Source organism: Catharus ustulatus, chromosome 25 (assembly GCF_009819885.2).
Source record: "Catharus ustulatus isolate bCatUst1 chromosome 25, bCatUst1.pri.v2, whole genome shotgun sequence".
Lineage (NCBI taxonomy): Eukaryota > Metazoa > Chordata > Aves > Passeriformes > Turdidae > Catharus > Catharus ustulatus.
In genome coordinates, this window is record NC_046245.1 from 1450738 (window position 1) to 1476515 (window position 25778).

A 25778-nucleotide genomic window follows, 5' to 3' on the forward strand; every position below is an offset into this window, starting at 1 on the left:
CACCCAGCCTGGGCTGGTGCAGCTCCCCAGGGCTCACCCAGCTGCCAGGGCTCAGCTTTTCCCCCGAAGCACCACTGGACCCACTGGAAATGTGCCCAGTTCCCAGCCAACATGCCAGATAAACCCCCAGGAATAACCACAGCATCGGAGCCACAGGGTCTGATCAGCTTTTATTGAGGAACAGGAATTTGCTGCCTCACTTGGAGCTGGTTCCTGCACCTGTTCTCAGCATTTGCTCAGCAGAAATAGGGATGTGGAAGATGACAGCAGCTCAGACATTTGTTCCCTGCTGAATTCCAGGGCTGAGGCAAATGCAGCCTTTACAACACACTTCTTGTGAGCTGCCCTTACCCAAAATCAGGAGCTGCATGGACAGAAATCAGATTTAAAGGTTCAACACTGATTGCATCACTGTTTCCTGCAATGGACCCTGGCAGCAGCAGAACCTTCAGAGACAGCTCTGGACTCGTCTCAGCTTTTCTGCACTTCACTCCCATTTGCCTCAGCTTTCCACAGTGATTAAAAAAGCCAACTCTAAACTCTTTCTATGCTTCCTAATATGAAATGTGAAACAACTCATTAGTTAAAGAGCAAATCAAGCTTGCAGGTTAGAGCAAAGCCCACTCTCTACTCTGGCATCCAGCACAGCAGAAGCAGCCTGCCATACACTGGGGATTATTGTTCTGGCTCCAGGAATGCAAACACAAACCATAAAATCACCCAGAGCCTTCTCAGAGATGCTGATTGCACAAACTGAGTTCACCAAAGGAGAGGTGAGCGTTACAGGGGCCCAGTTTCATTTCAGTTTTCTAATTCCATCTTTATTTTTTTGATCTCCAGGAGCAGTTTCTGTATTTCCAGCAGACTTTTCACTTCTTCTACAGGCACACCGCATTCAAAGATGGATTTAATGTAATGAACCTCCTGGCACACATCAGCATCACCTTCTTTCATCTGTTCAAGAGGAAAACAAGCCCAGAAAAGCCTGTGAGGATGCACTGCAGAGGGGCAGAGCCACCCTCTCCTCATCTGCTGTCCCAACAGGACCAGAAATGAGAAGTTTTGAGAGGTTTAAGCAGATTTTTTATTATAAATCAGGCAGGACCCACCCAGGGATGGAGCAACCTGGGGCTCAGAGCAGCTGGAAATGCTGAACCACAGCAGGGGTGGGACTGGATGATGTTTGAGGCTCCCCCAGCCCAAATTCTGGGTACTCACACACTTGGGCAGTGGTGTCCAGCTGCCATCAGGCTGGCACGTGGCTGTCCAGGACTCCTCCAAAGGTGTCATTCCCTGCTCTGGGGGCTGGTGGCCAGGCAGGCACTGGAAGGTGACAGTCTCGTTGGTCTGGTACCACCTCCTGTCCCCCAAAGGGCTCCTCAGCCTCCCAAAGGGCACTCGTGGTTGTGGACACAGAACTGGAAGGAAAACCCACGGCAGAGGTCAGGGAGGAGTTTGGGAAGGCTGAGCCAGTGCAGAGGAAGTTAAAATTGCGGAGCTGTGAAATCAAATGTGAAAGGAAAATATTTCTCCTCCAGAGGGTGAAGGTCAGAGCAGCCCCTGAGAGGGGAATTTTGATGGATTTGCTGTTTTCTGGCAGTGTCTCGCTCCAGGCAGCCCCACCATGGGGATGGACATTTGGCAATGAGGGAAGGGACAGTCAGTGAATCCTGACCTGGCTCAGAGCCTCCTGTACACAAAGCTGTCCATAAAACTCAGCCATCACCTGGAAAACAGCAGCTCTGGGAAGGTTCTTCCTTCTGCAAACAGGGGAAGGACTCAGGGAGCCCCCAGGCAGGGCTGCACCCCAAGCCTCTGCTCTGTCCCAGGGAGGTTTTGGAGCACCCCTAAAAGTCACATTTGCAGGAGAAGGGCTCAGTTGATTCACCCCATACCACAGTTTGTTAGTGAATCACTGCATCCCCCTGCTGTGGGGGTTTGGGATGCTGAACTGAAAGGAAATTCGAGTTAAAAATCAAGGCAGAGGAGGTGGAGGAGGAAATGCTCACTCACCTGGCTGGCAGGTGGGCACAGGCGGGTCCCAGGTGCCATCAGCCTGGCACTGGCTCTGGGGAGAGCCCTGCAGCCCGAAGCCTTGCTCGCAGGAGAAGTGCAGGAGCAGCCCGTAGGGGAAGGTGAAGGTCTGTGGGGTCACCCTGCCCCTCTGCACCACGGGCTTGGGACACCAAACCGCTGGGGGACAGAGCAGGGCTGGCTCTGGGCTGGGGGACAGCAGCTCCGGGCACAGCCCCTCCCGAGCCCAGCCAGGACATGCAGAGTCTGTCACCCCCAGAGGGATCATCCCCCAGCCCTGCTGCTTTAACCCATTGTTCTGAGTGCTAACACTGCCCCAGGGCCTGGCTCTGCCTGATCCCAAATCGTGGTCCCAAATCATGATCCCAAATCCTGATCTCAAACCCTGATCCCAAATAGTGATCCCAAACCCCAATCCCACACCCTGACCCCAAACCCCAGTCCCACACCTTGACCCCAAACCCTGACCCTAAACCCTGACCCTAAATCCTTATCCTATACCCTCACCCCAAACCCTGATCCCCAGCCCTGATCCCAAACCCTGACCCCAAATCATGATCCCATACCCTGATTCCACACCCTGACCCCAAACCCTGACCCTAAACCCTGACCCTAAATCCTTATCCTATACCCTCACCCCAAACCCTGATCCCCAGCCCTGATCCCAAACCCTGACCCCAAATCATGATCCCAAACCCTGATCCCAAATCATGATCCCAAATCTTGATCCCATACCCTGATCCCAAACCCTGATCCCAAACCCTGATCCCAAACCCTGATCCCAAATTGTGATCCCAAATCCCCAAATCCTGATCCCAAACCCTGATCCCAAACCCTGATCCCAAATCCCCAAATCATGATCCCAAACCCTGATCCCAAATCATGATCCCAAATCCTGATCCCAAATCCTGATCCCAAACCCTGACCCCAAATCCTGATCCCAAATCCTGATCCCAAACCCTGATCCCAAATCGTGATCCCAAACCCTGATCCCAAATCGTGATCCAAATCCTAATCCCATACCCTGATTCCACACCCTGACCCCAAACCCTGACCCTAAATCCTTATCCTATACCCTCACCCCAAACCCTGATCCCCAGCCCTGATCCCAAACCCTGACCCCAAATTCTGACCCCAAACCCCAGTCCCACACCCTGACCCCACATCCTGACCCCACACCCTAACCCCATACCCCAACCCCACACCCTGACCCCAAACCCCAGCCCCACACCCTGACCCCACTCTCACCCCTGCACTGCGGGGCGGGCGCGCTCCAGGTCAGGTTCTCTCCATCGTCCGAGGTGCAGAACAGGGACTCAGCCCCGAGCAGGGCCAGCCCCTCTGCACAGCTGTACTTCACCTCAGAGCCGTAGGGGAACTGCTGCAGCCCCGAGCCCGAGTGCTGCCCGTGCAGGATTTTGGGAGGGGGGTCACACACTGCCGGAGCAAAGGGAAAAGTCAGCTTTTCCTGGTCAGCTTTTCCTGGTCAGCTTTTCCTGGGCAGCTTTTCCTAGTTAGCTTTTCCTGGTCAGCTTTTCCTGGGCAGCTTTTCTCAGTCAGCTTTTCCCGGTCAGCTTCTCCTGGTCAGCTTTTCCTAGTCAGCTTTTCCTTGTCAGCTTTTCCTGGTCAGCTTTTCCTGGTCAGCTTTTCCTGGGCAGCTTTTCCTGGTCAGCTTTTCCCGGTCAGCTTTTCCCGGTCAGTTTTTCCTGGTCAGCTTTTCCTGGTCAGCTTTTCCTGGTCAGCTTTTCCCGGTCAGTTTTTCCTGGTCAGCTTTTCCTGGTCAGCTTTTCCTAGTCAGCTTTTCCCGGTCAGTTTTTCCTGGTCAGCTTTTCCTGGTCAGCTTTTCCTGGTCAGCTTTTCCTAGTCAGCTTTTCCCGGTCAGCTTTTCCTGGTCAGCTTTTCCCGGTCAGCTTTTCCTAGTCAGCTTTTCCCGGTCAGCTTTTCCTGGTCAGCTTTTCCCGGTCAGCTTTTCCCGGTCAGCTTTTCCTAGTCAGCTTTTCCCGGTCAGCTTTTCCTAGTCAGCTTCTCCTGGTCAGCTTTTCCTTGTCGGCTTTTCCTAGCCAGCTTTTCCTGGTCAGCTTTTCCTGGTCAGCTTTTCCTCCCTCCTCAGGGAGGTAACAGGACAGGCTGGATCTCCACCTTCATGCCAAAAGTTCTCACTGCCCTCCTTGCCTCTGTTCCAGTGCTGACCAGTGCTCCCAGTCTGCCCCAGCCATGAGCCCAGCCCTGCACAGCCCCAGCTCTGCAGCATCTCCTTCACCTCCCCTCCAGCCCCTTCCTCCTCATCCCCTCCTGTTTTCCATGAGGAACCTCAGCAGGCTCAGGGAGTGCTGAGCACCACCAACCCCTTGGAGAAATGGCTGCAATCCCTTTGACCAACACCCTGAATTAACCACGCTTCTGCTACAAGGTGCTGTGGGTGATACAATTCCCCCAAAGCCACCTTCCCCTGCCGCTGGAACTTGCTAGAATAGATAAGGTCTCCTAGATACCAAGGCTGAGCCAAATTCCTTAAGAATTTGGTCACTCTCCAACACCTTGGAAGATAATTGGTTAGAAATTAGTTTGTGTAATTGGTCAGTTCACCTTTAGAACTTCTCACTTAGATTGGATGCTGTTCTTTGTATAAACTTTTATTTGCTGTAGTTTCAATCCCCCATAACCCATAAATGTGACTGTGTGCCCTTTGTCTCAGAGAGAATCCTGCCTGACACCCTCACATGAAATAAAGATTCTTGTGGAATCAAACAGGCTCTGCTCTTTCTCTGCTGGATGTGAGCTCCTGAGAGATGGCTGATCCACATCAGCACCCTCAGCTCCTGGTGAAACAACTCCCAGGGACCAAAAGCAAGCTCACCAGGTGGATTCCCAGGTGGATCCCCTGCCCCACCCTGTCCCCACTCACCCCTCTCACAGAAGGGCACCGGGGGTCTCCAGGTCCCGTCAGGCTGGCACTGCACCCTCTCACTGCCCCTGAGCACGAAGCCAGGCTCACACTGGAACTGCACCTGCTGCCCAAAGCTGTACTGGGCTCTGCTGGGGCCGGCCTCTCGCCCGTGGGGGATGGCAGGGCTGGGACACTGCACCTCTGGGGACAGAGCACCACACAGGGGACATTGGCACACGGGGACTGGCTGTGGTGACCCGGCCCGGCTGCCACACACCCCCAGTACGCTGAGGAATATTATTTCTAGATACTATAACAATAGATAATATAATAATAGATAATATAATACAATATAATACTGTATAATACAATATAATACAATATAATACAATATAATACAACATAACATAACATAACATAGATAATAGATAATATATAATAATTAAAATATACAAGTATGTATATAATATATAATATATAATATATATAATATATATTATATATTATATTTCTAGATAATATAATATAATATAATATAATATAATATAATATAATATAATATAATATAATATAATATAATATAATATAATATAATATAATATAATATAATATAATATAATATAATATAATATAATATAATATAATATAATATAATATAATATAATATAATATGGATAATATTTCTAGTTCACCTACAGGCAAGATGTGGAAAGATTCTGCAAGTCACTTTAACTAGAAAGACTGTAAAAATAAAACCAGCTTTGTACAAATTATGCTGAAACTTCTGTAGTGACCCCTTCCTTCCTCCCTCTATTCATTAAAAACAACAATATTGTGTTTAAATGATTGAAGTAGATCAGGACAGGTGATTTCCCAATCCACTTTTTTTTTCAGTTTCACTCACACTCCAGGATTGGGGTTTTAAAGCTATTTCATCCCTGGCAGGCTCAGGGATGGGAATTACAGCACAAAATCCATCTCTCCTGGAAGGCAGGAGGATGTGAGAGCGCTGAGATCAGCTGGAGAGCTGCTGGGGGATGGCACATCCTGCATCCTGCATCCCTGAATCCTCACGGAGCCGCTGAATAACCAGGGGGAGCCGCAGCTTTTCCTTTCCAGCCACGCCACCCTCTGAGCAGCGCAATTATTGCTGCAGAAACCCAACCCACGGTTTGTTGGCAAAGTGAAATAAAAGCGATGGACTCACTCTGGCACAGCCTGGGCACCGGGGACCAGGTGAAGTTGTGCAGGCAGGTGATGGCTGGGGACACCCCGGGCACTGGGGAGAAGCCGGCTCGGCACGAGTAGCTCAGGGTGCTCCCCACTGGGAACTCGCGACGGGACTGGGGATCGGCGAACTCCACCGGGGGAGGGTGGGGACACTGCCCTGGGGACAGCAGGGGACAACAGGGACTGAGCACTGCCCTGGGGACACTGCCCTGGGGACAGTAGGGACACAGAGACTCAGCACTGCCCTGGGGACACTGCCCTGGGGACAGCAGGGGACAATAGAGACCTCAGCACTGCCCTGGGGACACTGCCCTGGGGACAGCAGGGACACAGAGCTGGGGACACTGCTCTGGGGACAGCAGGGGACAACAGGGACACAGACAGAGACCTCAGCACTGCCCTGGGGACAGCAGGGACAACAGGGACTGAGCACTGCCCTGGGGACAGCAGGGACAACAGAGCTGGGGACACTGCCCTGGGGACAGCAGGGACAATAGAGACCTCAGCACTGCCCTGGGGACACTGCCCTGGGGACAGCAGGGACACAGAGCTGGGGACACTGCCCTGGGGACAACAGGGGACAATAGAGACCTCAGCACTGCCCTGGGGACAGCAGGGACACAGAGCTGGGGACACTGCCCTGGGGACAGCAGGGACACAGACAGAGACCTCAGCACTGCCCTAAGGACAGCAGGGACAATAGAGACCTCAGCACTGCCCTGGGGACAGCAGGGGACACAAAACAGGGGACAACAGGGACTCAGCACTGCCCTGGGGGCAGAGCTGGGGACACAGAGCAGGGGACACAGAGCTGGGGATACAGAGCAGGGGACACAGGAGGGGACTCAGGGCTCACCTGGGACACAGGAGGGCACCCGCGGGTACCACCTGCCGTTGAAGGTGCACCTCACGGTGCTGCTGCTGCCCGAGGGCACGAAGCCGGGCTGGCACTGCAGCGTGGCCGTGCTGCCGTAGGTGAAGTTCCCTGCAGAGCTCAGCTGCCCGTTTGCAACGTGAGGGACGGGACACTGAGCCTCTGTGCACCACCAAAATAAAAAAAAAAATGGATTTTCAGGGGTGTTCTTGCATGATTCCAGCACAGTGACCGAGTGTCACAGCAGCTCTTTAATAATTGCAGGGATTGGGGCAGAGGGTTTGGGGGTTAATAAAAGTCCTGAGCACCCCAAAGCTGGGGGATTTCCTTCCTGCGTTATCGAACACCTTGTCTGCCCTTCCTTTTCTGCCCTTCCTTCTCTGCCCTTCCTTGTCTGCCCTTCCTTCTCTGCCCTTCCTTTCCTGCCCTTCCCTTGGAGCCCTGCTCAGGCAGGGCACAAGTAACTACAGGTGCAGCCTTAAAAAAAATAAAAAAAGGCTCTACAACAACCTCATAACCTCTGCCACACCTGCACATCGCTGATGTCCCAACAAAAAACTCCTCTCGTATTTCTCGTGAGAAATATTTGGGTGCTTATCACAAATAACAGAGGAAACAAAACTGCAGCAGCTCTGGCTGGGATTTCTTCACGGCTGGCAGTGCTGGCAGGTCACCAGGACAGAGTCAGAACGTGTTTGAACATCCTGGTTCTGCTGCAGGATCCCACAGCTGCACCGTGCCAGGGCACTGCCACCAACGCTGCCTTTGGTGCCACCCCCATGGAAAATACCTTGGGAAATATCTTGGAAATTATCTTGGAAATTATCTTGGAAATTATCTTGGAAAATACATTATTTGTGTCTCCTCCAGGTCCCAGATTAATTATTGGCACCCCATCTGTAATGTTTGGCTTTGGGAAATGAACTGAGAAGCATCAGGAATTAAAAGTAATAAATATGAAGAATAAAAGCAATAAATATGAAGAATAAAAGCAATACATATGAAGAATAAAAGCAATAAATATGAAGAATAAAGCAGTGTGCAGACAGGGACGGGCTGTGCACCCTGGAGAAGTTTCTGGCAAGGTTTGGGTTTAACTGAGCCCCCAACTTCAGACAGAAACTGCTGCTTATTCCCCTTCCCAGGGACATTCAGCACTCAGCAGATTTGCACTTCTGCAGTTCTGAGGTCAGCTGGGGGATTCCTGGCCATGCCCCAGCTGCCTTGGGCAGGGCTGGGCACGGCCCAGGGCTGAGAATCAGTCAGAGAATCAGAGCAGGGACATTAAAGCTGGGGTGGAAGGGACATCAAACCCCATCCAGAGCCAGCCCTGGCACAGCAGGGACATCTCCCACTGTCCCAATTCCCAGTGTCCAGCCTGGTCTTGGGCACTGCCAGGGATCCAGGGACAGCCCCAGCTGCTCTGGGTACCTGTGCCAGCCCTGCCCACCCTGCCAGGGAACAATTCCTGCCCAAAATCCCACCCATCCCTGCCCTCACCCACCTTCAGCCCCCTCCCCTTCCCCTGTCCCTCCTTTCCTGCTGACAAACCCTCTCCAGCCTTCTGCAGCCCCTTCAGGCTCTGTGTGCCCTCCCAAATCCCCGGGGAGAGCAGAGCAGAGCCCCACAGGGAGGGAGGGAGGGAGGGAGGGGGGACACTCACCCTGAGTCCCCAAGGGCTGCAGCAGCAGGAACAGCCCTGCCAGGAGCTGCCCTGGCCCCAGGAGCCGGGGCATGGTGAGGGGTGGAAGCTGTCCTGGGAGCACGGATCGGATCTTGTCCTGGGATGGAAGCTGTCCTGGCAGCACAGATCAGATCCTGTCCTGGGAGCTCAGATCCTGTCCTGGGATGGAAGCTGTCCTGGGAGCACAGATCTGTCCTGGGAGCACAGATCTTGTCCTGGGATCACAGATCTGTCCTGGGAGCTCAGATCCTGTTCTGGGAGCTCAGATCAGATCCTGTCCAGGGGTGGAAGCTGTCCTGGGAGCTCAGATCTGTCTTGGCAGCACAGATCAGATCCTGTCCTGGGAGCTCAGATCAGATCCTGTCCTGGGATGGAAGCTGTTCTGGGAGCACAGATCCTGTCCTGGGAGCAAAGATCAGATCCTGTCCTGGGATGGAAGCTGTTCTGGGAGCACAGATCCTGTCCTGGGAGCAAAGATCAGATCCTGTCCAGGGATGGAAGCTGTTCTGGGAGCACAGATCCTGTCCTGGGAGCAAAGATCAGATCCTGTCCAGGGATGGAAGCTGTTCTGGGAGCACAGATCCTGTCCTGGGAGCAAAGATCAGATCCTGTCCTGGGATGGAAGCTGTTCTGGGAGCACAGATCAGATCCTGGGAGCAAAGATCAGATCCTGTCCTGGGAGCTCAGATCCTGTCCTGGCAGCAAAGATCCTGTCCAGGGGTGGAAGCTGTCCTGGGAGCTCAGATCAGATCCTGTCCTGGGAGCTCAGATCAGATCTTGTCCTGGGAGAGCAGATCAGATCCTGTCCTGGGATGGAAGCTGTCCAGGGAGCACAGATCCTGTCCTGGGAGCTCAGATCAGAAACTGTCCAGGGGTGGAAGCTGTCCTGGGAGCACAAATCTGTCCTGGGAGAAGAGATCCTGTCCTGGGAGCAGAGATCAGATCCTGTCCAGGGGTGGCAGCTGTCCCCCCAGCACAGATCCTGTCCCCCCAGCACAGATCCTGTCCCCCAGCACAGATCCTGTCCCCAGAGCTGCAGGGAAGGGGAAGCTGCACTGGGAAGTTGGGGACAGCAGGCACTGTGTCACTGACACCACACCCTCTGTGCAGCAGCCTGGGCTGTGTTATGGGGGAATTGTTATGAATTGTTATGGGGGAATTGTTGATGAATTGTTATGGGGGAATTGTTGATGAATTGTTTGTGTGGGTTTATCCAGTGTGAAAAACACGTTTTACTGTTTTGGTAAAATTTAAAAAGTTTAATAAAAAGATAATTGGAGATACACATAAAGTAAAGGGTTAAAACAGTTTGGTGCTTGGGAAGTTGTTAAGAGCACACTGATTTGGGAAAGTTTTTTTAAATATACTTTATAATATATTAATTTGTTGCATATTTATAGTTCTTTATGTTTAATAAAAAGTTTAGCATGGCTACTCTTTGGGTTTGCTTTTTTAGAGCATGTTTCATGGCTTGTGGCTTTAATTTTTTTTATTATTTTTTAATTTGGGTGAAGGCTCAGTTCCATGGAAAGTGAGACTCTGAACTCCAGTAACACCCTTACAATTGAGAAGGGGAACAGCAGGGCTGAAGAGCCCCCAGTTTCAACTCAGATTCCCAAAGCAGTTTCAACTCAAATTCCCAAAGCAGTTTCAACTCAGATTCCCAAAGCAGTTTCAACTCAAATTCCCAAAGCAGAGGACACCTGGCCACCCCCAAACACATCCCAGAGACTCCCTGAGCTCCCCTGAGAAAAGCAGCACGCACTGCAGGGCCAGAGCAAACAGTGGAAAAGAACAGAGGCAATGATCTGTGCTTTTTAAACTCTCTTTATTGTAAATAAACACCGGCAGGTATTTATGCTCAAGTGCACAGAGCACACAGCACGAGCTGACAGACACTGCAGAATTTTAAACCTTAAAAAAAAAATAAAAATTAGAAAGAAGCAGAGCAGGGAGGTTGAGAAGCAGCTGGGTGAGATCACAGAGCACACACCAGCCAGGCTGCCTTCACCTCTTTGCCCTCATTTTTCAGTTTTTTCCCAGAGATGGAGCAGTTTTAGCCCACCTGAGTGACCAAAGGGACAGGCAGGGGCCACTGAAGGGGACAGCAGCCACCAGCACCTGCTGGGAACAGAGGCACAGAAAGCCAGGGGGTCACAGAAACCCCCCCAGTCCTGGGGAAATGCTCAGGAGGGTGCCAGGCTCACATCCACACCTCCAAAATCCCCCCATATACCTCCAAAATCCACCTCCACACCTCCAAAAATCCATCCCCACCCCTCCAAATCCTCCCCTATATCCCAAAAATCCACCCCCACCCCCTTAAAATCTACCCCTACACCTCCAAAATCCTCCCCTACACCCCCAAAATTCACGCCCATCACCTCCAAAATCCATCCCCATACCCACAAAATCCACTCACACCTCCAAAATCCCCCTCCCTACCAGTAAAATCCCCCTCCACACCCCCAAATCCTCCCCTACACCTCCAAATCCACCCCCACACTTCCAAAATCCCCCTCCCTACCTGTGAAATCCCCCTCCACACCCCCAAAATCCCCTCCACACCTCCAAAATCCACCCTCATCACCTCCAAAATCCATCCCCACACCCCAAAATCCATCCCCACATCTCCAAAATCCACCCCCACCCCCCTAAAATCTACCCCCACACCTCCAAAATCCTCCCCTACACCCCCAAAATCCCCCTCCCTACCTGTAAAATCCCCCTCCACACCTCCAAAATCTACCCCTATCCCCCAAAAATCCACCCCCACGACCCCAAAATCCCCCTCCACACCTCCAAAATCCACCCCTACACCCCAAAATCCATCCTTACACTCCCAAAATCCATCCCCCAAATCCCCTCCACACCTCCAAGCAGAAAACACAGGAGGAAAAAGCTTTAATCAAAGCAGTGAGGCACAAACGCTGCAGAGAAGGATGAAATTCCACCCCACAGCCACAAAAGGGACCCCCAGCCACGGATCCAAACTGCAAAACTCCTGATTTTCAGCGAGGATTAAAAAAAAAAAATAAAAATAAATCACGGCCACCAACACATCCACAGCGACACTGACAGATCCCAGCAGGTAAAACCAGAGATTTTTTTTGTCTCTTTACAATCATTTAGTGCTCAGTGATAAGGACAGAATGCACTCTGCAGCATTTTTTGGTGCATAAACATCCTACAGTACATGTGGCAGCCCTTCCTGCGGGGCAGGAGGGGTTTGGTCAGAGCAGCCAGCCTGCCAAGGATGGCTTTGTGCGTTCAGAGTGTGGCACTGGGGGCTGCCATGCACAGGCTCTACATCTCTCCCTTCAATATTTTTTTGTTTTTCTGGTTTATTTCTAAACACAAAACCATTTAAAACCCAAGATCAGACCTGGGAGGAAAACCCTGAGGAGAAAAATTAATAAAAACTCAATTTCTCACCAGCAAATTTCATCCCTCTGTGGCACAACCGCTGTTGATCAACACATTTTTTTGGGTCCACATTTGTGCCTTGGTCCTCTCCACCTCAGTTTTATCAAATTACAGCTCTGGGAGTGTTTAAAACAACCAAAATGCCCAAATAAACCTCAAGTTTTGGAGTTGCTGAGCTCCTCCACAGCCAGGGCACAGTTGGGTATACCAATATTTATTTACACATTTAAAAGCAGCAACTTCTGGGGCCCAGATAAATCCTGGAGTCACCTGGGAACAGCAGGTCCAGAACATTCTCCTGTTCTGTGCCCAAAATGTTCCTTTCTTCCCCCAAGCTGAGGGTCCTGCCCTTACTGCAAGAACAGCTGGAGTGGGGTGAAATGGAGTTTGGCAAAACACAAGTCAAGGTTTGTGGGAGAGAGCTGAAAATTTGGGGTTTGCTGAGGATTTAAGGATTTTAGGATTTAAAACATGGACACACAGAGCTGTGCTCTAAACTCTACAACAGCTTAAAACTACGAAAGGCAGCGTTGGGAACATTCACAGCATATCCATAGGCAAGTTAAAAGCTTGTTGTGGGTCTAAAATTTGGTGTATTATAAAATAAACTGATAAAAAACCTTGTGCTTCCTGCAAACCCTGCCCAGGAGCCCTGCTGCTCCCATTTTCTGGGGTAAATGGATCAAACTTGCCCAAAATGCAGGAAAAATGAGTGAGAGGATGAAGTTTAGGTTGGGATGAGAAGCTGAAATTGGGTTTTTGGTGGGAGCTGCTCCCAGAGAGGGGCAGGAGGGATGGGAGTGCTGAGCTGGGGTCACATCCAGCAAAACTCCCCAGGGCAAAGGAACTGGCTCAGATGGAGGGAAAGGCAAACCCTGCCTGGAGCTCCCTGCATGGCTGAACAACAGAAAAAAAATGAGTTTGAACTGGGAAATAACTTGGAAAAAAATGGGAAATAACTGGGAAAAAAAAAGAGTTTGAACTGGGAAATAACTGGGAAATAACTGGGAAATAACTTGGAAAAAAAATTAGTTTGAACTTGGAAATAACTGGGAAAAAAATGAGTTTGAACTAGGAAATAACTTGGAAATAACTGGGAAATAACTTGGAAAAAAAATGAGTTTGAACTGGGAAATAACTTGGAAAAAAATGAGTTTGAACTTGGAAATAACTTGGAAAAAAATGAGCTTGAACTGGGAAATAACTTGGAAAAAAATGAGTTTGAACTGGGAAATAACTTGGAAATAACTGGGAAATAACTGGGAAATAACTGGGAAATAACTTGGAAAAAAAATGAGTTTGAAGTAGGAAATAACTTGGAAAAAAATGAGTTTGAACTTGGAAATAACTGGGAAAAAAAAGAGTTTGAACTAGGAAATAACCTGGAAAAAAATGAGTTTGAACTTGGAAATAACTTGGAAAAAATGAGTTTTAACTGGGAAATAACTGGGAAATAACTGGGAAATAACTTGGAAAAAAAATGAGTTTGAACTAGGAAATAACTTGGAAAAAAATTAGTTTGAACTGGGAAATAACTGGGAAATAACTGGGAAATAACTTGGAAAAAAAATTGAGTTTGAACTGGGAAATAACTTGGAAATAACTGGGAAATAACTTGGAAAAAATTAGTTTGAACTGGGAAATAACTTGGAAACAAAAATGAGTTTGAACTTGGAAATAACTTGGAAAAAAATGAGTTTGAACTTGGAAATAACTTGGGGAAAAAATGAGTTTGAACTGGGAAATAACTTGGAAAAAAAGAGTTTGAACTGGGAAGTAACTTGGAAAAAAATTAGTTTGAACTGGGAAATAACTTGGAAAAAAATGAGTTTGAACTTGGAAATAACTGGGAAATAACTTGGAAAAAACTTGGAAATAACTGGGAAATGGTACTGGAGAAATAAAAGCTCAGGGATTTGGGCTGGAAATGCCTCTCCCAAAGGAAAGCTGCCCCAGTGAGTAAAACCACGATGATTTTTCCTCCCACTGTGGCTCCTTGTGGCAGCTGGCCAGGAGGAAAGGCGTGGGACACGACTCCAGCACCCAATGTTGGTTTGTGAGTGCTAAAAGCAGCTCAGAAAAATCTGCACAGTGAATCCTCCCCACCCCATGGACAGACATCGGAGGAACAGACACAGCCAGGCTGTAAAATCCCAGTTTGAGGCAGGGTCTGGCCAGGGGGCTCACGGCGCTCCAGGGATGCTCCAGTCCCAGCTCCCAGCTCCTCCTGTTCCCAGCTGGATCCGAGGGGAAGCAGGAAGCCTTACACTGCTAAAGTGGACATTTTCTGCAGGGAAAAAGGAACAGGAGAGGTCACAGTGAGGAAAGCAGGAGAGGGGAGGGCAGGAGAGAGCTCAGACATGGAGAGCTGAGTGCAGCTCTGTGGAATTGCTGCCCATGCAGGAACCTCCTGGGGATTTACTGCACCCCCTCCATCCACACAGAGCCCTCTGCATCACCCTGCAGCCTCCTGCCAACCCTCCTGAAAGGTTTTTCTGAGCCCAGAAGCTCAGGAGGAGGGAGGCAGGCTGGTTTATCAGGGCTGCTCACTTCTTTTTACCTTCCAGAACCACCCAAGAACCATCACAGCGACCACCTTGAGTATTAACCACAGCAAACACTTCAAGCTTTGATAAAACCTCCTCTGCCTCACTCAGACACCAGGAACACACCCAGGCAGTGAAAGCACAACGATTCAGTGATTCCTACAAAATTCCTGAGAGCACAAACATCACCAGAGCTTGTCCTGGGTGTGGGGACACAGCTGGGACCCTGCTGAGCGTGGAGCCACCCCCTGTCCTGGCCCAGGGATGGAGCAGGCTGGGCTTCACACACGATTTGCAGCAGCCAGCACAAGCACAAGCACCAGCAAACCCAGTTGGACCCCAAGGAGGTCCCCAATAATCTCAGGTTTTATCCAGCACACAATTCCTTCTGCTCCACGGGTTTGCCTTTGCCCAGAGTGGTTTCCATGCAACACAAATGAAGAGAAATCCGAGTTACTGACCCCAAAGAGAGCACACCCAAGCTGCTGGCAGTGGCACTCAGGGGCAAGCATTTCCCTCTGGAGGCTGCAAAGGAAACAGAGAAGCACAGCAGGGCTCGTAGTGCATCTTAAAGGAGACTGAAACGGGAAAAGCAGCAAAGCAAAGGAGGGGAGGAGTGAAACAGCCCCAAAATGTCATTTCAGCCCAGGGCAGGTTTGTGTCAGAGCAGGAGGTGAGAGAAGGCAGGGCCATCACTTGGCTGCAGTAAAAACTGGGACAAAGAGGGGAGCTGGAACTTTTCCAGAAGCAAAACCCAGGATTAACCCCCCTGCCAAAAACCCAGGATGGAAACCTGGCTCTGAAAGACTGCCACCACAACTCCAGCTGGATGGGGGGCATTTTTATGCTTTGGGGCTGGTTTTGAGGGACTTTCCTGATTGTTTTTTCCCCCTAATCCAATCCAGGCTGGATGATTTCCATGCAGGAACAACAAAAAGTGCTGGAGGTGCCGGTGGGGGTCCCAGCGATGGTGGGGAGGGGAGCACAGGGAAGGTACCACCTGCACAGAGACTTCCAGCTGTGGCTGCTCAGCCCCTTCTCGAGCTTGCAGGGCTGGGAGAGGCCCCAGCAGGTGCAGGGGTTTGCTGCCCAGGCTGTGGTGCCGCGGGGTGAAGCTGTTCCTCCTCATCCTCACAGGGCTCTGCCTGCTGGGGAGGTCGAGCTGATCCCACACACACACACACACACACACAGGGGATCAGCAGGAATGGAAAGGGGGAACCAGAGTTTAAAGGCATGTCACACACCTGCAGCACCCCACCCTGACTCTCCCCGCGCTGGGCTGTGCCTTCCCCAGCCTGGAAAACAACTGAATCCATCCTGGATACAATTGTGATTTTTTCAGCAGTTTTACTTCCCTTTGGCACTTTTATTTTGCTTAGGTGGCTCTGTTTGGGTTTGGTTTGGTCTCTTTTTTTAAATTTTATTTATTTATTTCCTTAATTTAGGGGGAAAAAGAAACAAGCCAACAGAAAAAAACTCTCCCTCCACCCTGTTCCTTCTGCAGCTGTGCTCCCCAAGCAAAGCAAAGAACAGAAGCAGCCTCCAAGTGGGCAGCAGTGATTTCCATGCAGGGATCACAGAGAAGCTGGGAAAGTGATGAATCCCAGAGTGGTTTGGCTTGGAAGAACCTCTGGACATCACCTAAGCCAAGCCCTTGCCATGAGCAGGGCATGGAAACCACGAGGACCCACCCAAGCCATGCCCAACATCCTCAGGCTGGCATTTGGCAGCTCCACAAACCCTCCCAGTTTGCCCAGTCCCTCAGCACAAAGGAATAACCAGACCCCAGCCCAAGAGCTCCTCATAAAATACAACAAAAAAACCAAAATGTGCCAAAACTAAACTCAGATGCACCCAGACCTCCTGTGAGCCAGCAGAGCAGAGCTGGTTTGTGCTCTCTAATGGGGGAATTAATTAGAGGCGATCACTGAGGTTTTCCCTGACAGTCCCTTTGGAAAACTGGATTTGCAAAACCAAGGACCCCAAAAATCAGCAACTCCCCAGATTCAGGATGTGGCTACAAGGTGGATGCTCAACAGTGATTTAAATAAGGGTAGAGAGAGGATTTCAGGAAGGGAAAACTCATCAACACAAGGAGAAAAATCCACTTTAACCCTCCTGCCAATCCTTCTGAAATTACCTACAAGCATCAGCAGCAAGCTCTGCATTGAAATCTGAGAATAACACCTGGAGTTTCACATCTGTGCCCTAAATTTGCCCATTCTGCTCCTTCCAACAGCTCTGAAAAACATCCCCCCTGGCCTGGGAAACACTGATGCAATTCATTCTGCTTTTGGGGGTTATTTCTGAGGAGAATCCTGCTCACTGAGAGCCCCCAGGCAGTGTTTAAAGGGGTTTGTGACTCATTTTGGAGAAGAGGGAGCAGCAAAACTCACTGAGTTCAGGGAGGGCTTGTCCCGGTGGGTGTTCACTGCTTCCACGTTCAGGGTGATTGTCTCCACTTTGCAGCCTCCACCCAAGAGAAGGAGAAGTTTATATTGGTTATTTATTTAAAAAACAGCAGGGAAAGTGATCAGGAATCAATCTCTCATTTATAAAAATTAACACAGCTCATAAATCCACACACAAAGAGAATTTTACACTTCAGTGTTAAGTGTGAGAGCACAGAAAAGCCAATTTTAACTGACAGGTTTGGAGGCACCGCCTTCCTCACCCACAGGGAAAATCCAATTATTTAAAAGAGAGGTCAGGGGAGAAGACCCTGCACCTCCACTTCTGCTCCCCCAACCCTCCAGAACCCTTTTCCACATCAACTTTTTGTGTGTTAACCAGGAAATAACCTGTTTGTGTATTACCAGAAACTTCTGGAGCGTGGCCAGGTGCTGCCACACATGGACACACAGACCTGCCCATGACAATCCAGCACAGGAATGAAAATAAAAAAAAAAAATAAAAAAAAAAAAAATTAAAAATTAAAATAAAAAATAGAATTAAAAATTAAAAATAATAAAAAATAAAAATAAAAAATAAAAATAAATTAAAAATAAAAATTAAAAATAAAAATTAAAATAAAGCAGATATTTACCGTAGGCAACAGGTGTGAGCTTGAGGATGGTGTGCAGGGGGCAGCGCAGGTAGGGCAGCTCATCTAGGGCACAGAAAGATTTTCTGGGGTCACCTGGGATGTCCCTAAACCCTTTGAGGGGTCCCTTCCACCCAAACCATTCCAGAATTCCATTTCCAAAGCACAGGGCCAGCCAGAGGAAACCTCTGCAGTGGCACAGGGCTGGGAAAGCACCTGAGCAACAGCTGCCCTGGCCCCCAGGAGACCCATTCAGGGCTGTATTTAAATGTTTATGATGTTTGTTAGGGGTTTATTAACGTCATTAAATGTTTTATGAAGCTCTAGTGCCACTCACTGGAGCTTACAGCAGGCTGGAACTTTCCAGGTGTGTGTGCTGTGCAAGAAATCAGCATTTCCCTGGGATGGAGCACTGCTGCCAGCCCTCCCAGGCCACTGAGGCTCTTTAATTTTTCAGAAAATGAAATAAAACCCAATCCTCCACACATTCTGCTGCTGCAAACAGCTCCAGAAACAACATCAGTGCAGAAAACCAGCAGCACATGCCCAGGGAGCTCCTTGCCCTGCTGCAGTGCAGGGGTTAAAGCCTTGAAACCATTCCTTCCCTCCTTTTTTAAGGACGGAAAAAACAAAAAAAACCCCAAAAATCCACCCAGCCATTACAAACCACCCTCCCAAAAACCCCATGAGGGGAAGCAGGGACAGCAGCCAGCCCCACATCATCCTTTTATTTTTGTACCTGCACTCTTGTCAAGAAAATAAGCCAGGAGACACCTCATAACTGCCTGGTGGGAGATGACCAGGACGTTGCCTTGCCTCTCCAGCTCCATAATTACCGGCTCCAGGCGCTGCACCAGGTCCTGGTAGGACTGGAAAACCAAACAGGAACTGGTCAAGGGGTTGTGTAAACACACAGGTGGCAATTTACAGTCACATTCAGGGAAATATCAGTAAAAGCAGCAAAATGAGGAGGTTATGGGTGATGTGGTAAAAATAGTTTTAAAAAAAAACAACAACAAAAAAAAATCCAACAGCAGAAAGTGAAATTCAGGGTCAGAACCCTCAGAGCGTGGGAGGGCTCAGATTACTGGTACTCAATGAGTGCAGTCAGGAAAGAAACCAAATAAAATAGTAAATTATTCACTTAAACAGTGAAGTAAACCCAGAAATTACTCCAGGCCATGATAATTTTGTTTTTTGGATGGTTCCTCAGGCCTGGGATGCAGAACCCCCTCAGTGTCTGTGGCCAAATTAATGGATTGAAAAGCAGCACTGAGGGAAACCAAGAAAATCTCCCCCAAAAGAGAATTGGGGATCCCAATGTTTTCAGTTTGCACACAAATATTGGCAGAATAACTTAAAATTGAGTTTTAACTCAATGTTTCACTGCACTGTGCTGCTGTTGTTTCTTTAGGGTCCTCACCTCCCCTCCAGGGTAACGATAAAGATATTTATCCTGATCCCTCATGGCAAACTCCTCTGGATACTTGGCTTCAATTTCTGCATAAGTCATTTCTTCACAGACCCCCTGAGGGAAGGAAAAATGGTCACCACAAAGCTGACTTCATCACAGGGCCAACAGCACAGGAGGGAGGGAAGGAAAAGCTCAGGCTGGGATCAGGATCCCTTTATGGAATGGAAATTTTGGGTGCTGCACTGACCCAGCCCTGCCCCCAGCGTGGGCTCCAGGCTGGTTTGAAGAGGCTGGGCTCTGGTTTTTATCTCCAAACCAAAAAGGATGGCAAACACCAGGGATGAAAAATGAGCCCTCGCTTCCCCAGCAACCACCCTGCAATTTCCTGAGAGAATCAGAGTGGGAGCAGCAACCTTTGCCCAGGCAGGAGGGTGTGACAGATGTCTGGGATGTTCAGTGTTATTTTCCTCCTCCACACCAGCTGGACCTGGCAGCTCTGAACACTCTCAGCCTTGTACCAAACCACCCCAAAGCTCATCCTGGATGGCTGAGGGTGATACAAAAACATGGCTGTAAATCAACAGCAAACAGCTGGGTTCCTGCTGATTAATTTGGCTTTCAACACGATTTCCCAGCCAGGTTTTTAAGCAGCCTGTCACTCACAGCATCGATCTCATTGAGGATCTTCCACTGCTCGTAGAGCACCCCCAGGGACTCGGCTGTCTGGATTGTTCTCTTCAGCTGGCTCGTCCACACCTTCAGCTCCACGATCTCCTGCTCCTCGATGAACTTCTTCAGAGCCTGGGAGAACTGGGGAGAAAAGCCCCAGGGGGGTTAGGAGGGTGAGGCCCTAAAAACAGAGGCCAGACAAAATGAAGGGAATAAAAGCAGTTTATTTGTATTTATTGAAGGGCCTTCAGGTGCATTTTGGGCAGACAAAGCCCCCCATGGGCTACACCCAAAATGGACAATAGGTCACGAGTTTTTACAATTTTATAATTTTGGTCCATTTGCATTTTGGGGTTAAATGTCCAATTACAGCTTCAGGTCACAAAGTCCCAAACTCCTGCTCCATTCCCTTCACTTTGCTGTCAGTTATCTTTGATTCTCTAGCTAGAAAAAGATTATTTTATCTAACCACCCCACGAAGAAAACTCAACACCACGTTGAGAATCCCACACCAAATCAGCAGAGAAGCCAAGAAACACAAAAAACTAAAACTCAAGGCATCATCACCTGCATGAAGCAGCCCCTCCTGCATTTTGGGCAGACAAAGCCTCCATGGGCAACACTCAAAAGGGACAATGGGTCACTGGTTTTTACACTTTTATAAGTTTGATCCATTTGCATTTTGGGGTTAATTGTCCAATTACAGCTTCAGGTCACAAAGTCCCAAACACCTAGCTGGAAAAAGATTCTTTTATCTAACTACCCCATGAAGAAAACTTACTAACACTCAACACCACGTTGAGAATCCCACACCAAATCAGCAGAGAAACACAAAAACTGAAACTCAAGCCATCACCTGCATGGAGCAGCCCCTCCTGCATTTTGGGCAGACTACACCCAAAATGGACAACGGGTCACGGGTTTTTACACTTTTATAAATTTGGTCCATTTGCATTTTGGGGTTAATTGTCCAATTACAGCTTCAGGTCACACAGTCCCAAACTCCTGCTCCATTCCCTTCACTTTGCTGTCATTTCTGCTTTTGGAGTAATGGTTATCTTTGATTCTCTATTTATCCAACCACCCCACAAAGAAAATTTACTAACACTCAACACCACATTGAGAATCCCACACCAAATCAGCAGAGAAACACAAAAACTGAAACTCAAAGCATCATCACCTGCATGAAGCAGCCCCTCCTGCATTTTGGGCAGACAAAGCCCCCCATGGACTACACCCAAAAGGGACAATGGGTTTTTACACTTTTATAAGTTTGGTCCATTTGCATTTTGGGGTTAATTGTCCAATTACAGCTTCAGGTCACAAAGTCCCAAACTCCTGCTCTGCTCCCTTCACTTTGCTGTCGTTTCTGCTTTTGGAGTAATGGTTATCATTGATTCTCTAGCTGGAAAAAGATTATTTTATCTAACCACCCCATGAACAAAACTCAACACCACGTTGAGAATCCCACACCAAATCAGCAGAGAAACATAAAAACTAAAACTCAAGGCATCATCACCTGCATGAAGCAGCCCCTCCTGCATTTTGGGCAGACAAAGCCCCCCATGGACTACACCCAAAATGGACAATGGGTCACGAGTTTTTATAAGTTTGGTCCATTTGCATTTTGAGGATAATTGCCCCACTACAGCTTCAGGTCATAAAGTCCCAAACTCCTGCTCTCCTGCTGGAAAAAGATTCTTTTATCTAACTACCCCATGAACAAAACTTACTAACACTCAACACCACGTTGAGAATCCCACACCAAATCAGCAGAGAAACACAAAAACTAAAACTCAAGGCATTACCTGCCCCTCCAAGGCATCAATCCCAGCTCCCAGAGCCCCAGGTCCCTGCCCAGAGCCCCAGGTACCTGCTTGCCCCGGGCAGACAGGCCAGAGTCGCCCCCAATCCTGCCCAGCAGGTTGTACTCGCTCTCTCCGTGCCGGCACAGGTAGATGGTGCGGGGCTGCACGTGGATGTTCATCAGGTAATAAACGATCTTGCTCTGGATGTAATCCTGCACTCGGTTCACCAGGAAGCGCTGGCCCACGTTGATCACTTTAATGAAGGAAAGATCTCTGGAGTCGACATAAAATAAGAATGTCCACACGGGTGGTTTGAAAAATGAGGTTTTTTAAAAGGAGGTGGTACCCAGTTATCATCCTCTGAACTGCTGTGCTTCAAAATGCCACCCTGGGAGGGTGGGGAGGCCCTGGCTGCCCCTGGGTCCCTGGAAGTGTCCAAGGCCAGGCTGGACAAGGCTTGGAGCAGCCTGGGACACTGGAAAGGTGTCCCTGCCATGGCTCTTAGAGATGGGCTTTGAGATCCCTTCCAACCCAAACCATGTGCAGCACACAGAGAAAAATCCTTTCAGATCTTACTTGGGACCTGGGATTCACCTGCACACAGAGAAAAATCCCTTCAGATCTCACTTGGGACCTGGGATTCACCTGCACACAGAGAAAATCCCTTCAGATCTCACTTGGGACCTGTGATTCACCTGCACACAGAGAAAAATCCCTTCAGATCTCACTTGGGACCTGTGATTCACCTGCACATAGAGAAAAATCCCTTCAGATCTCACTTGGGACCTGTGATTCACCTGCACATAGAGAAAAATCCCTTCAGATCTCACTTGGGACCTGGGATTCACCTGCACACTGAGAAAAATCCCTTCAGATCTCACTTGGGACCTGGGATTCACCTGCACACAGAGAAAATCCCTTCAGATCTCACTTGGGACCTGGGATTCACCTGCACACAGAGAAAAATCCCTTCAGATCTCACTTGGGACCTGGGATTCACCTGCACACAGAGAAAAATCCCTTCAGATCTCACTTGGGACCTGGGATTCATCTGCACACAGAGAAAAATCCCTTCAGATCTCACTTGGGACCTGTGATTCACCTGCACACAGAGAAAATCCCTTCAGATCTCACTTGGGACCTGTAATTCATCTGCATACAGAGAAAAATCCCTTCAGATCTCACTTGGGACCTGGGATTCACCTGCACACTGAGAAAAATCCTCTCAAATCTCACTTGGGACCTGTGATTCACCTGCACACAGAGAAAATCCCTTCAGATCTCACTTGGGACCTGTGATTCACCTGCACACAGAGAAAAATCCCTTCAGATCTCACTTGGGACCTGTGATTCACCTGCACACAGAGAAAAATCCCTTCAGATCTCACTTGGGACCTGGGATTCACCTGCACACAGAGAAAAATCCCTTCAGATCTCACTTGGGACCTGGGATTCACCTGCACACAGAGAAAAATCCTGTCAAATCTCACTTGGGACCTGTGATTCACCTGCACACAGAGAAAAATCCCTTCAGATCTCACTTGGGACCTGGGATTCACCTGCACACAGAGAAAATCCCTTCAGATCTCACTTGGGACCTGTGATTCACCTGCACAGTCACACCTGGGGGGAGCAGAGGTGTTGGAGCCCCGGGTGCACCTCAAGGATTGGCTTACTTGTCATAAGCATCGGGGTCCAGGGGCTGGTAGGTGACCTTGTAGCACTCGATCCTCTTCAGGAAATCGTCCATCACATTCTCCCGGTGAATCTCTGGGTAGTCAGGGCTGGAAACTTTCACCTCCTGCCCGACACACAGCGTGTGAGTTAAGCAAGCTCAAGAGGGAACAAAAGGAAGGATGAATAACATTATTCCCCGATGAATAACATTATTCCCCCCCTTTTGAAAACAAATCCACATTGTTTAACGCTGCCCCGAGGAAAAACCTGCTCCTGGAGAGGAAACAAAGGGCGACTCTAAAGGCACTGAAGTGCTTGGCCCTGCCAAAGAGCGCTGGCTCCAAGCTCTGCCCTCCTTCCCTCGCCAGGACAGCGATTCAAGGTCACCCATTCCCGGGCTCCATTCGATTTCCACATGCTCACATAACGGCATCTCAGGCTTTTAATAAACCTGCAAATCCCAGCTGCTTTTTCTGCAGGTGAAACGTGAGAGGGAGGCGCTTGCAGAGCTCCCCACGAGCTCCCCACGAGCTCCCCACGAGCTCCCCGAGCCCTGACCTTGCCCTGAGCACCCAGCCCAGCCTGGGAAGGGCAGCACGCACCAGGATATTGGCAGCGATCACCTCTGGATCATCACACACAGACTCCACGAAGAACACCTGGGGACAAGGCAGGGAAGCACATTTCAGAGCCAAAACTCCAGAGCTGCTGCACAGGGGAGCCACAGGGTCCCTCAGGGCAGCCACTGCTAATTAAACACACAATTAAAGCACTACCTTGAACGCGTTTTCCTTGGCAAAATTTAAGATCAGGTCCCGTCGCTCCCGAGTCGTGTTGGTCGCATCAAACACCTGGCAGGAAATGGGGAAAGAGCAAATTTATCTTGAGACTTTTAAACCCAGCCCCAAATCAGGTCCCCAAACACTCCAGGCAGCTTTGAACTGCCCTGATGCAGAACTATTTTTAGTGCAGAGGATCTTACAGCTATTTGCCCAGACTCCTCCAAGAGATAAGACTTCACATCCTCCAGAGCCACCAGGGCACAGCGCCTGCAGGGCAGAAACAGGGATGGTCAGGGCTGAAGGAAAGCATTCCCACAGCAAAGCTGAGCCAGCAGGGAGGGATCCCAAACTCCCTTGAACCCTTCTAAGAGCCCCAGAGATCCTGGGGCACCCCGACCTGTGCCCTGGCCCTGAGCTTTGAGCCAGCCCCAGCCTCCCACACCCATCCCTGGCAGGATCCTGCACAGGCTGTGCTGCTCCTTCTCCCTTCCCCAGGCTCTCAGGGTTATTTTCTGCTCCTCAGACACACAGCCTGCCAAGATTTCAGCGTCCCCAGCCCTCCAGGGACCGTGACAGGGACTCACTTGCGGATTTCCATGGCCTCTTTGTTGTCGTGCCTGAAGAAGTCGTAGGACTTGTAGGACTTGACGGCCTCGCGCCGGTACACCCCTAAATTAAACACTTCACACAGGGGACAGGAGAGTCAGGGCACTGCATGGCAGTGTCACAGCACGGGGATGTCCCCACACCCCCACACCCACCTTTGGTGGGCACCCCGATCCAGTTGAGGTAGCGGGTGAGCTTTTTGGACATGTAGGTCTTGCCCCGCGCGGGCAGCCCGATCATCACGATCAGCGTCGGCGAGTTGGTCATGTAGGAAGCCCATGCTGCAAAAATAAAAAAACAAAACCACCCCAAAACAGCATCAGCGGCGCTGCGGAGCACACAGGGAGAGCCAGCCCAGCGTCATCCCGGCTCCCGGCGGATGAAGCAGCTCCGCGCATCCCAGGACGGGCTCGCCTTGTGTCCTTGCCGTTCCCGAGCTGCTCACCCCGTGCTCTGCTCTGTCTGCGGACCGGCGGCAGCGCTGCCTAACGGGGCTGTCAGCGTTAAAAGCATTTACCGCCCGGGCCGGAGCCGTCAAGGGCGAACCAAAGATGCTTTTAACAAAACGGTCACGTTCTCTCAGCGAACAGCCCCAGCAAGCTCCCAAAGCGCCCGTGGAGAGGCAGATCCAGGGGGAAAGCACGGGATGGGGATGGATGGATGGATGGACGGAGCAGGCGGGAGGATGGGGGCGAGAGGGACACGGCACCGGCGGGAGGGGACAGCCGAGAGCGGGACGGGGATGCCAGGTCCGGGACGAACGCGCGCAGCCCGATCCCCCTCCCGCTATTTATTTCATTTATTTAAGGACACGGAGCGCGCATCCTCCGCCGGGGCCGGGGTTACTCACAGCACTGCTTCTCGCCCGCCCTGCCCCGCGGGGCCCCGGAGCAGCCCCGCGGCGCCGCCGACATCGCTCCGCGCCGCTCTCCGCGCCCCGCCGCATGCAAATCGCATGCAGATGAGCGGTGCAGCCCGCGCACGGCGCAGCGGGGACGGAAACCGGGTCCAGGGGACGGAAACCGGGGACCGCACACGCGGGAAAAGGGGCGCGGCGGGGCGGGAAAACGGGCGCGCGTCACTGCGGGGGGCGCG

At 50.2% G+C, this 25778-nt stretch overlaps 3 protein-coding genes across 6 annotated transcripts; all 3 read right to left on the reverse strand.

The window, feature by feature from the left end:
- Positions 1 to 685: 685 nt before the first annotated feature.
- LOC117007063 (complement receptor type 2-like) lies at positions 686 to 7562 on the reverse strand. The gene is made up of 8 exons (XM_033079945.1): positions 7544 to 7562; positions 7008 to 7187; positions 6129 to 6308; positions 4940 to 5122; positions 3283 to 3471; positions 2014 to 2193; positions 1219 to 1418; positions 686 to 954 (listed from the first exon to the last, which is right to left on the reverse strand). Exons 1-8 carry the CDS (start codon positions 7560 to 7562, stop codon positions 802 to 804), a joined length of 1284 nt encoding a protein of 427 aa, XP_032935836.1. The 3' UTR covers positions 686 to 801.
- A 4034-nt stretch (positions 7563 to 11596) lies between these two features.
- LOC117007064 lies at positions 11597 to 14246 on the reverse strand. Its single transcript, XM_033079946.2, has 6 exons — positions 14242 to 14246; positions 14004 to 14198; positions 13589 to 13883; positions 13195 to 13379; positions 12829 to 13050; positions 11597 to 12787 (listed from the first exon to the last, which is right to left on the reverse strand). Exons 1-6 carry the CDS (start codon positions 14244 to 14246, stop codon positions 12676 to 12678), a joined length of 1014 nt encoding a protein of 337 aa, XP_032935837.1. The 3' UTR covers positions 11597 to 12675.
- Positions 13949 to 25688, reverse strand: PFKFB2 (6-phosphofructo-2-kinase/fructose-2,6-biphosphatase 2). Of its 4 annotated transcripts, XM_033080206.2 has the most exons (16): positions 25534 to 25688; positions 24839 to 24964; positions 24662 to 24758; positions 24278 to 24344; positions 24072 to 24146; positions 23898 to 23954; positions 23295 to 23419; positions 21684 to 21891; positions 19805 to 19951; positions 19151 to 19255; positions 18467 to 18596; positions 17731 to 17793; positions 17081 to 17154; positions 15682 to 15843; positions 15143 to 15206; positions 13949 to 14422 (listed from the first exon to the last, which is right to left on the reverse strand). In XM_033080206.2, exons 1-15 carry the CDS (start codon positions 25595 to 25597, stop codon positions 15180 to 15182), a joined length of 1527 nt encoding a protein of 508 aa, XP_032936097.1. In that variant the 5' UTR covers positions 25598 to 25688; the 3' UTR covers positions 13949 to 14422; positions 15143 to 15179. The 4 variants fall into 4 exon arrangements, 3 of the variants coding, with proteins under 3 accessions (XP_032936097.1, XP_032936098.1, XP_032936099.1); XM_033080207.2 differs by lacking the exon at positions 15682 to 15843; XR_004420097.2 differs by lacking the exon at positions 25534 to 25688 and adding an exon at positions 25129 to 25286 and having other exon boundaries at positions 14388 to 14422; positions 15143 to 15843.
- Between the last annotated feature and the right edge of the window lie 90 nt (positions 25689 to 25778).

What these genes read in the sequence shown, in the direction of transcription:
- LOC117007063 (XM_033079945.1), bottom strand. An exon ending in TGTGCCCACCTGCCAGCCAG is followed by an intron (nt 1,419 to 2,013) that starts GTGAGTGAGCAT and finishes TTTTCCTTCCAG; the next exon opens with TTCTGTGTCCACAACCACGA. An exon ending in GGACACCACTGCCCAAGTGT is followed by an intron (nt 955 to 1,218) that starts GTGAGTACCCAG and finishes CCTCTTGAACAG; the next exon opens with ATGAAAGAAGGTGATGCTGA.
- LOC117007064 (XM_033079946.2), bottom strand. An exon ending in ATTTCCCAGTTATTTCCAAG is followed by an intron (nt 13,884 to 14,003) that starts TTTTTTCCAAGT and finishes TTTTTTTCCAAG; the next exon opens with TTATTTCCCAGTTCAAACTC. An exon ending in CTCATTTTTCCTGCATTTTG is followed by an intron (nt 12,788 to 12,828) that starts GGCAAGTTTGAT and finishes TGGGAGCAGCAG; the next exon opens with GGCTCCTGGGCAGGGTTTGC.
- PFKFB2 (XM_033080206.2), bottom strand. Translation starts at nt 25,597, where the DNA reads ATGTCGGCGGCGCCGCGGGGCTGCTCCGGGGCCCCGCGGGGCAGGGCG. An exon ending in TGATCGCTGCCAATATCCTG is followed by an intron (nt 23,420 to 23,897) that starts GTGCGTGCTGCC and finishes TGTGTCGGGCAG; the next exon opens with GAGGTGAAAGTTTCCAGCCC. An exon ending in ACAAGCCCTCCCTGAACTCA is followed by an intron (nt 15,844 to 17,080) that starts GTGAGTTTTGCT and finishes GTGTGGGATCAG; the next exon opens with CTCGACCTCCCCAGCAGGCA.